This window comes from Dromaius novaehollandiae, chromosome 2 (genome assembly GCF_036370855.1).
Source record: "Dromaius novaehollandiae isolate bDroNov1 chromosome 2, bDroNov1.hap1, whole genome shotgun sequence".
Classification (NCBI taxonomy): Eukaryota; Metazoa; Chordata; class Aves; order Casuariiformes; family Dromaiidae; genus Dromaius; species Dromaius novaehollandiae.
Window position 1 is genome coordinate 140,305,853 of NC_088099.1, and position 10,774 is coordinate 140,316,626.

Consider the following 10,774-nt stretch of genomic DNA (forward strand, 5'->3'; position numbering starts at 1 on the left):
GCCTGATCTTGGCATTTTTGTAAAGTGCAAATTTTTTAAGTTATTTCTAGAGTTCACTGAAAGCAAGCGTAACTGCAAATATTAAAACTTTTTGTCCAAATGCAGAGGCTTCCAAGTAAGTCATTAAGTGGTCAGTAATCACAGGATTTTATATACATTGTAAATAGTAGGGTATTTTCTGTGGATGGGATCATCTTCTCTAGACGTGTAGAGAGAAGGGATCCTTTGCAAAGGGAGGAAATAGACTGTCCCACTATATTTTTCTGGGAGGCAATGCCACAACTGTTTTTCTTTTCCCTGTGGTTTGAACTGTATAAATTAAGGTGGAGAAGTAAGTTCAGAGGCTTCAGGATCTTAAAAAGGTATTTTTTTTTCCCTCATGACAACAATCTCTAAACTATCTGTCAGGGAAATGTACTGGGGGGAACATGAGTAAACTAATAATATTAACCAATGTAAAGTCTACACTGCCCTTTCCTTTAAGTATTTTCTCTCTTGTCCTATCTTCATAATATTTTTTCACATACATGTCTGTTCTTTGCTTGGTTATTATCTCTGTGCTGATCTCTTTTTTGGTAGAAAGCAGTATCTCTTTTTTGTATTTCATCACACCTCTTTTTCTACAGCTTTTGTCACATTTTTATCTATACTTTTCTGCAGGCATGCCATTAGTTTCCTCTAAATAATTGCCTAGGAGACAGTTCATTTTCTAAATAAATCAAAACACTGAGAACAGGCCCACTAGAATTTGTCCTTCGTATTTACAAGAAAGATAGGCCAACAAAGCTGTTTCTGAAAATGTAAACATCTAAGAAGAATAATTTAAGAGTTACCTGAAGTAAACTGAGGATGAATATCGAGTACCTTACTGAACTGGCATTTACTACATCAGTTTATATAACATGTTAGAAGCTGTCAGAAGCACCTCTATATTTATTGCTAATAGTATTAGAAGAAGGGGTTTTTTTAAATGTTGTTTTTTTTTCTAAAGACTCTTCATCCCATTGCCTACATCTGTTTTTCAGCTTGCTTGGGAACATGGAATACCTTTTTTTGAAACCAGTGCTAAGGATAATGTGAATATTGAGGATGCATTCTCCACCTTGACTAAGGAAATACTGGAAAAGGTAGGCTCCTTTTCTGAGTTGAGTGAGAAAGTGGGATTTTTTTCTGTCCAGATTAGGCAGCCAAAGTCATAAATACAGCAAAGCTTTAGCAAAGCACAGCCAGTGCTGCTTTGGCATCATGTAGTTATATTTTTGAGGGATCCTGTAGCTGTTGCCCCACAGGGGAATTTGGGGAGAAGAATCCTGGGGAGGAGAACAATGGAGGAAGGGAGCAGGTAAAATATCCTTCAGGGAGGAGATGAAAATTAAGGAAAATTGCATTTGCGGCTTTCCTATCCACATTTTTCTTCAAAGGAGGGGCTAATAGCTATAGAGTGGTTCCAGTTCTGTGCCAGGAAGGCATCATTTTCCTATAGGTTTCCTCAGGATATGCCCTCTGTAAAGAGCTGTGTGCTGGTGGAGTGAGTGGACCTTTTATGTTCAGCTGTCAAATGTTTTATCCAAAATTCATAGCTCTTTGTTCTGATGATCTACATTAGTGCTGTTGAAGTTATTAGGACCTAAAGATTTGAGTTAATTAGTGATGGAATCAATTCTGTAGCTGTCAGTGTCAGCATCTCTAACTACCTACGATGTGTTGGCATAGAGGTCCTTACAACTCAGAGTTGCAATACTTATATAGGACTGAATTATTGTTAATTAGCTATGAAAATGTTTTGCATCACAATTTATTTTTAGACAGTAGAATATTATTTTAGACATTAATGGATGTTTTTCATGCAATGTATTATCATTGCCATTCATCACTAATATTAGTTATACAGAACTAGCCTTCCATTCAGAATACTCTTGAAGTCATAATAAAGATAAATGAACAAAATTACAGACAAAGTCACAAGTTGCAGTGTTTTGATTAAGTAGCCATAGGGGATGGTCAGAATAACAGCTCAGGGCTGGACTGCTTCTAAATCAAGGTTCTGTCCTATTATACAATATACAAGCTGTAGTAGTTGTTGTTTTTTTAAATACGCTTTTGACTCCCTTAGCATGAAAATGAAACTCAGCAGCTTTCTGTCAAATACCATTTAGAACAGAAGGATTATAGCAGGTCCTTGAATAGTTGGCAAAAAGTCTCCAGTAAGACAATTCTAATTTTCTCATAAACAAAAAAGACATTGCTGTAAATAAAGAATACATTTGTTAATGTGTAGCATGAAAACTACAAAGAAATAACTGTGATCATAACTGCTGCAAAGACAAATATCTGTCAAGCTAATATTTCTGCACAGTGTGTTTTGGTAAGATCTGAGAGAATTCTCTGCAGCATGTAGAAATGATGTTTGGGTATTTTTCACTCCTAGATTGCCTGCATCCATTTTACTTTAAGTGGAACTTCAGTATTACTACTTATCTTCATGAAAATTCATTTTTTCTGTACATGAGCTTCAACATGATTTGGATCATGTTGAAAATACTGTACTTCAGTGTGGCTTTAATTCAAACTGCTTGAGGATACAGCTGTACACTCTGTGGGCCTGTGTATGTGTGTTTGCAAAATATGTCTATAAGGATTTACTGAATTTGTCTGTAGTAACATTTGGCCTACCTAGAAATGTTTGTAACCCCTGATGGGGCCTCACGTGCCATTACTTTGCTGAATAATTTGCCATTTTTAGGGAAATGCATTTGGTGATTTAAACAAGGGCTCTTTCACTTCAGCCCATCTGGCTTTCCCACTGGCCTGATATGACAGAGTTCACAGTTAAAATAAATAAATAAATAAATCTACCACACAGTTTCATCATGGTTTTCAGGTTCAACAAAATAATTTGCTTGTTCACAAAACTGTGAAATCTGAATGTACTACTTGAATTTTAACTTCCTTTAACTGAGGAAAATTTGGAGAAGAGAAAATGCAGTGAAAAGTGTGATCAGTAGCTGTGAAAAATGACGTGATAGATGCCAGTCTGAGATCACTCTAGTGGCACTCCCATTCTGTAATGGTAAAATATGTACTTGCTGATTGTAAAAAGGAGCTACAGCATTGCACAGTGTTTTGGCCCCAGACACCTATGTCTGAGATAGAAGGATATTGGGCCTCACTTACTTCCACAATAGGACCGCCTGCCCTGGACTGATGAGACGCTTCGGTGGAAGCATGGCACTGCTTTACCAATCCCCCGCAGGAAACTCATTTTAAGGAGCTCTCGAGCAAAGTCTATTAGGGTCATGCTCTTAGGGAATAGGTTGGGGTCATTCAGAAATAAGATAGAGAGATGGATAGATACATACATACATACATAAACAGATAGGCAGGCAGGCAGTAGACAATTTTCAGGTGCATTGCAGTAGGTCTTATTAATCCTAGGAAATCTAGGATTTTTTTATATATACACTTTTGTTCACCATCTACAGACATTTCTTTATTAACTAAACCTACAGAAAATGCTCCTGTAGATGGGAAGGATCAATGTCCAGAGATGTAGAGCTCATACCGAGGTAATGAGCTTCTCGATTCTCTTGAAATCGAAAGCAGTTTGTGGTTCAAAGGAGCATTCTTGATTGGAAAAAAAACATGGAAATGTGTCAGACTTAAAATTAGGAAGTCATTGTTTTGTGCTGCATTTTCCTATTTGTAGAGCAGTGATTTAAAACAAGAGAGCATGGTACCTCTTCTTTTGTATTTTTACTTTTATTGGACTTAAGATGGGAGAAAACTTCTGTATCCCAGGGATTTCACATAACTAAAGCACTACATAGCCTTTCAGATATTTATGATCTGTGAAAACCATTCTACACTGGTCTCAGTCCTACCACTCTAACTTACGTGGATAGTCTCATTAAAACAATCAGATATTATTTTACAGCTTATGTTAGTGACAGCTTATATCGGTAACAGCTAGGGAGTCGTGCCATTTTTCTGAGAATGGCTAATTCATGTTTTTTCAAACAATCGTTATTAACTAATTTGATTTTTTTGGAAAGGCTGTAGTGTCGATTAATGTTTTTGTCGCTTAAGTTATCAGGTATTCCAGGGGTTTGCTTAGTTATGTTGACAAGTAACAACCGTATTTTACTTTTTCACAGTTCTTATGAGTCTGATTTCAGATATGCCTAAACCTGTTCATTAATAGGTGACAGCTGTTCCTTAAAACTGCTTCTGGTTACCAGTGAAATATTTGTAATTGTGAGTCAGTACATAAAAAAACAACCAAACCCCCCAAATACCACCCAGAATGCAGTTAGTATTTGCACTTTTGTGTTGTTTGGTTTAATGGCTGAAAGGCAGTAGGCTTCTCAAGGAGCTTTTAAAAAGATATTACAAGCTTTTGTATTTCTCTCTTTCTGGGTGTGGTGTTTGGTATTTTTCTGAAGTGGGAGCAGAATCAGAGAAACTATTTAACAAAAAAAAGAACTGATGTTTTTGCCCTTTTCTGAAGACTGCTAAAAAACCAGCCAAAACATATGTTCTGCCTGCTTCCCCAAAATGATTAACTATCAAGACTGTTTTGATATAATATCAAGTAAACATGTATTTGCTGAGTGGAGAACAAACAAAATCCATTTAAGAACTTTCTTTGTGCTGTTGATAGTAACATGTACAGTTTAACAGTTCAGTGTAATTTGAGATGAACATTCAAAAGTACCAGGCCTCAATTCTGTCTTCCCTTGGTCTATTTAGCTTCCTTTCTTATGGCAACAAGGTTTTTAGGTCATGCTGTTTCCCATTTTTTTGCTCCCAAAGTAACTTTGGAACTTGCTAGCTGATTTTAACCAAATATGGTGGGGAGGTCAAACTAAAAGATAATTAAGCTCCTGAGAAATTCCTTGGAAATAAGGTGCTGGATGAAGGCGAGGCAGAGTACTCTGCAGAAGGGAGGTCTCCAGCATCAGTTCATTCTGTATTCGACAGTGATGACTACAGAGTGTGTTGCAAGTGCTTCAGCCAGCCACTCCAACTAGAGCTTGCATTGTAGTTATCAAACTTAATTCCCTGCAAGATGCAAATCGATAGGAAATCAGACTTCATTATTGCCAAGGATCTTGGAATTGTTAGTTTGTCTAAAAGATGCCTGTGTCTCAAGCAGTGCACATTCAGTATTTCTTTTTTGCCTCAGTCATGCATGGAGCCCCAGGCTTTATTTGACCTTTGTTTATCTTTTACTGACCACAGAATACTAATTTCTTCATGAGGTTTTTCATAATACTCTTAATGCTGTATTTTAGATCTATTTTAGATTTTTATCTACATAACCTTCTTAGTCATGCTAGGTAGTATATTCTTCATTGCACACATGGGAACCAAGGTACAGAGATTAAAGCAAAAAGGGTAGATGGTACCAACTCACTTGGTGTTGGAGGAATGTAGGGCATAATTTTACTACACAATCTTTTTTAATTCAAAAAAAGTCCACTTTGGACATTGAATGAGCCAGATATAGTCTTCTGGAAATAGCAGCATATAATTAGATCATGAAAATCAAAACTTAATCATAAGGTTTATTTAAGTATATGGGATGAGACTCATCTTAGTGTGCAAGCTTAGCCAGCTAAAATTTAGGTGATTAGTCTGGTGTAGTTGTCTAGAATCTTCTGTATTCAATGGAAAGAGACACATCTTTTTAGGATAAAATCATGTTCTGGAGGTGCTTCCCTTTCCATTGATTACAGAAGACTTCATATCTCAAACTATATGGTTTCATATGATTAAAGTTGAAGTTAAATGAACTCTACTCAAGGAGACTAAAGTTACACAGTTGGCCTTATTTCTGGCCTTTGTCTCCGAAAGGTTTTGACTTTGCAGTCTGATCGCACTCTTAAGATAAGTTTTTTGAGGTAGAATGATATTAATCCTTACACAGATCGTAAGTAGAGTTGAGGATTCTGAGTCTAAACACAGTTGTCTTCTGAAGTTAATGAAGTATCTAGTTGCAGTACTGCGTTGTTATAGTCTACATGGTATTAACAGAAGAGGGAGATAGAGACCCGCACTTTGCCCATGTGTTATGTATGTTCTAGACATTGTGGAACAGCAGGATTTAGGAATAACAAGTTCCATTCCAATTTCTTGAGGAAAATATTCTGCAGTGGTTAGATCCCTTTGTTTCTGACTCCTTATCCTCTCCTTGTCCTCTCCTGCCCCTGTCTCTGCCCCCAGAGTGATCCTTTTCTCTGCTAATATATCCCTAGCTCTTGCTGATACTGCTTCTGCCCTGTCCTACCCATTCTTGTTGTGAAAGGAGAATCTTGTATTTTGAACAAGTGATTTAATCCCTAGAATTACAGAAGAAAATACAAGGAAATGCAGGCCAGGAATATGGCAGGACCAATCTTAATAACTGGGATCTCTCTACTGACGGTTCAGGCATAGAGGTCGCATTAACTTAATTGCGCAAGGTTCTTTGCCATACTTTGCCAAGCCTCACTATTAAATATAAACAAAATAGTCATTAACTATGATCATTTTATCATTAGAGAGAATAAAAATCCCCAGAACTTAAACAAATTACAAATAATAGTAACGTCAGTTACATTCCATTACTCTTGTTTCTCTAAACCAGTCTTCCAACAGGCATTCTGGGTCTGCCTTTTGCAGGGGCATTCAAATATATAGGGTAATTCATAGCATTCCTCTAAATCTATAGTGAACCTTGTCTCCAAAATAATGAAACCCATATAAGGATATCAGAAATTGAGGTCAGAGCAGGTGAACCATGTTTGCTTTAACACTGATGATTGGAACAGTTTTTCAGCAAGGAACAGGCAACTGATGTTATCTAAGACATAAAAATTTACTCCACTAGAAGGCATTCAAAGAAATTCCCTAATGTTTGGATGATATTCCTCTTTCATTTTTCTCTTTGTGTACCAGCCTAGCTTTTGTTCTCTGATCAAGAAAAAGCCAAAAAACATTTGGGATACCAGCCATCTCATCAAAATTTAGCTGTCCAGAAGTTAGGTATCTAGTATAAGTTAGTAATTTAAACTCTCCTTATAGTTAGTGAAAAGACACAGAAGACTGTGGAGAGGTTCGTCCTGTCTGATCTTCTCCACTGACACTGCAGAGAGCTTAACAGAGAGGCATCTGTTTAAGCCAGTTTTTTATGTGAGACATGTCTGCTGTGCTGTTCAACAGCAAAAAACAGTATTTTATAGCAGTATATTTCAATGTCTCATTGAAATCACTACATGGAAAAATGACTTCTATTTCTTTGGTGGTATTTTTAAAACTCCATTTTGCCCAAGATGTTGAAGTGGAAACTTGAGCTTCTTGATACTGTTTTGGTTCTTCTCACCTTTTCACTGTTTTCTGTTGTTTGTGGGCTGATTTGTAGAGGAGTGAGTTTCAACAAGTTGAGTTGAAATGTGAGCTAAAACGATAAGTGCTGTGAGAGAGGGAGCCATGAACCAAGAATGTTGCCTGCCTTGTTCTCTCCGTTGGGAGGAATCTGCATACCTCCCATCTGTAATTTCACAAGAGCAAGCTGCTGCACCTCTTCCAAGGTTTCACTGAATTTGAGTACTGTGGGGGATTGTGTGGGACTGCTATATTACCAGTTCTGCCATTTATGCAGGACTCTTAGTATCTCTTCAGGTTATGAATATGTACGTTTTAAATGTATGCACAGCACATTTGCTTAAATGAATCCTAAACCCTTGTTTGCTTGAGGAAGATCCTATGTGAAAGTGGCTCAGCAAACTGAAGTGATTCTTAAAGCCTTCATGTTTAAATGGTTTTGAAAACAAACTATTACCTATTCTTCATCTTTGGAGAGGTGGTTTTTGTCTTTCTGTCCTGGATAATTTATTGATTAACTATTATCAGATAATGAATTTACACTTAATATGAACAATTTCACTGTCAAATAGGTTTTGCCATTATTAATCAGTTAAAGTATTAAAGATCTTTGCTATACACGAACAGTTTACTAGCCACCCAAAGTATTATTAAGCAGTAAAATATTTGCAAATAAGCATCTTCAGCGTTTAGGGAGTATATGTTTCTCCCCTTTAACTGGAAGCATGAAGTTAGATATAACCTGCAACACTTAAAATTACCTGTTTTCTCTGAAGTTAAATAAATGAAATTTGATTTCTGAAATTGTTTCAACAGGGATTTTTCTAGAATTCTTTTACTATTTAAACTGAAGCTTCCCCTTGTGGAGAAAAAGCAGGGGTGAATCAACATCTACTTAGTTTATGTCCACAATAATGAATGCTTGGTATTATTTCTTTTTGGTCCTAATACAGTGCATTCAAAATTTTCCTTTGTATCATTTTCTTCCAAAGTATTTTCTCAGACTCTCTAAACCAGAGTGGTGCAGTGTTCCTTGAGAGGACGAAGTTATGGTGGTTTACTTTTGATTCTGTCTTGCTCCTTCTTTTAAAGAAGGCTTTCATATTTTATATTTGCTATCTGCAATTGCAGACTCTATCAAATACTGTCTTTGCTTAGCACAAACCATAATGGTCAATGCCTGTATTCAAGCATCTTACATGACTGCGTAAAAAGATAAATCGGAAGTTATGAAGCTGCATGTCAGAATTTATGTGAGAACTTTCAAGGGTAGTAAAAATGATGTTATTTTCATTGGCCCATGTCACTCCAACAGAAAAATAAAAGTACATGGGCTGTATTTCTTCATCCATCATTTATATGTCACTAATGGTAAGTATTTCCTAAAATCAGTAAGTCACAAACAGTGATCAAGTACCCTAGAGTCAGAATAAGTTTTAATAATTTTATTGATGACAACTTTGGCGTCCATATTGAGGTGTAGCCGCTGTGATACCTTTCCTGCTCTCTGTTCCTGCCTCTCTCCATCGCTTCCAATCCCTTCCCTTGTGTTTGATCTTCTCATCCATCAGCGTGGTCTGCGGGAGTCTTGCTGAGTCCCTGCAGTCCCAGGGGTCACACTCAGGCGCTCGCTCTCTGGAACGGCACACAGCACAGTCCCATTAGCATGCACAAAGAGGTAGAAGATGCAGCTGCAGGAGGAAAAAAAGAAAGACAAATTTCAAGTGTCGTCACCAAAATTTGGAGTAGTGTTAAATATTCTCAACCCAAAGGGGTGTAAGAATTATTTTAACTTGGGAGAACCTTTTATTTCCCCCTCATTTTGTTCTTTGGATGGACTAAATAATTTGAGGTGAAACTTTCTGGATATAGTCAACATTAGACTAGTCTGTGATTTATCATACAAGTAACTTCTAAATTCTAAATAATGATTATCATTGAACTACATGATGCCATTTTTTCCACAGTTTTTCTTTTTCCATGCTTTGAATTTCATGAAATTCCTGCTTAGATAGCTGTCCTTTCTGGAAGCTTCTCTTTGTTGTGAGAAATGGTTATGATTGTTGGTTTGGGGTTGAGAGAGGAATGTGGTGAATCCAGTGGTTGCATGTACTTCTCTGTATATCATTACAAACTCGGTAAACCTGCCAAGAAGAATACAGGAGAATGGAAAATGGAGACGTTAGGAGTTTTTTGCCTAGGCACCTGAAATTCTGTGTCTTTGTGCCTGAATTTGGGGTTCTCTGTTTGTGTTTTTAGTGTCCAAAGTTGCAACATTTACTTGTCCTATTTGCATAGCTGGTTTTGATTGTTTCTCTGGTCAGCATTCATTATCTAGTCGAATTGATTGCCAGAAGGAAGAGTCCTTTGTTGTTGATCTTTTTTAAATCTTTTGCAATCAGCAAATAAATGTTTTACAAGGGTGGAATGCTATTTTGATAATTCTGTCTTGATAAGTTGAATTGTTTGCATTTGGGGGTATTCCTGGTTTTTAAATACTGGCAAGAAAATGTACAGAATTATAATAAATTTCACAAAATAAGTTAACTTCCCTCATAACAATTAATAGTCTATGCCTTTTTTAATGGATGTTGATGATCTGTATCACCCCTCCCTTTAAATCAGATTTTTGCTCAATACTTCAAAGATTAGTGAGCTAACAGCAAATTAGTGAAAATAGTGTAGTCAACAGAAATGCCTGTACATTTAGAACAATTCTTGTGAGCAAAGGCTTACAGGCTCAGTTCATATGGTTTGTACTGTCTCCTCAAAAGACATTTTCTATCCTCTGTTACCTTCAGAGTCAGAAAAGATGTTTGAAGCAGCTATAAAATGTAAATATATCAAGCTGTGACTTGCCTGAGCATTAGACTACATCTAATTTATTAGAAAACCACAATCTTTTATTTAAATATTAAAAGGAAAGATACATCTAGTGACCCCATCAATTTATTTGCATATTAAAATATAAATGAGAAAATTCAAGCTGTTCAACTATTGTATTCCAGTTGTCTTAATTATATGTTTGCTTTTATTTGTCTTACAGAAATCCTGTGTATTATATGACTTAGATGTTGTGGATCTAAGTGAAAGTAGGAAGAAAACCTGCTGTGCATTGTGAAACATCGTATCATCTGTTATTCCATTTTCTGTTCAGAAAATATTAACTAATGCAAAGGATGTTAAAAGCGAGCCTGTAGTGCCAAAACACAGTATTTAGGCATCCTTTGTAGTACACAAACTTGACTGCCAAATATTTTGATATTTTATATACTATTTTTAGAATTTTAAAGTGAAGTTAGAGTTATATGACTTTTGAATGTCACAGGAGGACAACATTTGTGTACAAATGTTTGCACAAATTAAATCTGTGTGTAATCATTTTTTCTTATTAAAAAATTTATCTTAA

General features: G+C 36.3%; 1 protein-coding gene across 1 annotated transcript in view; it reads left to right on the forward strand.

Annotated features, from left to right (window-relative positions):
* Positions 1–10,774, forward strand: part of LOC112994974 (ras-related protein Rab-10-like) — a 31,444-nt gene extending 20,670 nt beyond the window's left edge. The window contains exons 5-6 of the mRNA XM_026119664.2: positions 1,026–1,127; positions 10,412–10,774. Of these exons, the coding sequence (XP_025975449.1) occupies positions 1,026–1,127; positions 10,412–10,486 (177 nt within the window). The 3' untranslated portion in view covers positions 10,487–10,774. The remainder of the gene's footprint in view (positions 1–1,025; positions 1,128–10,411) is intronic.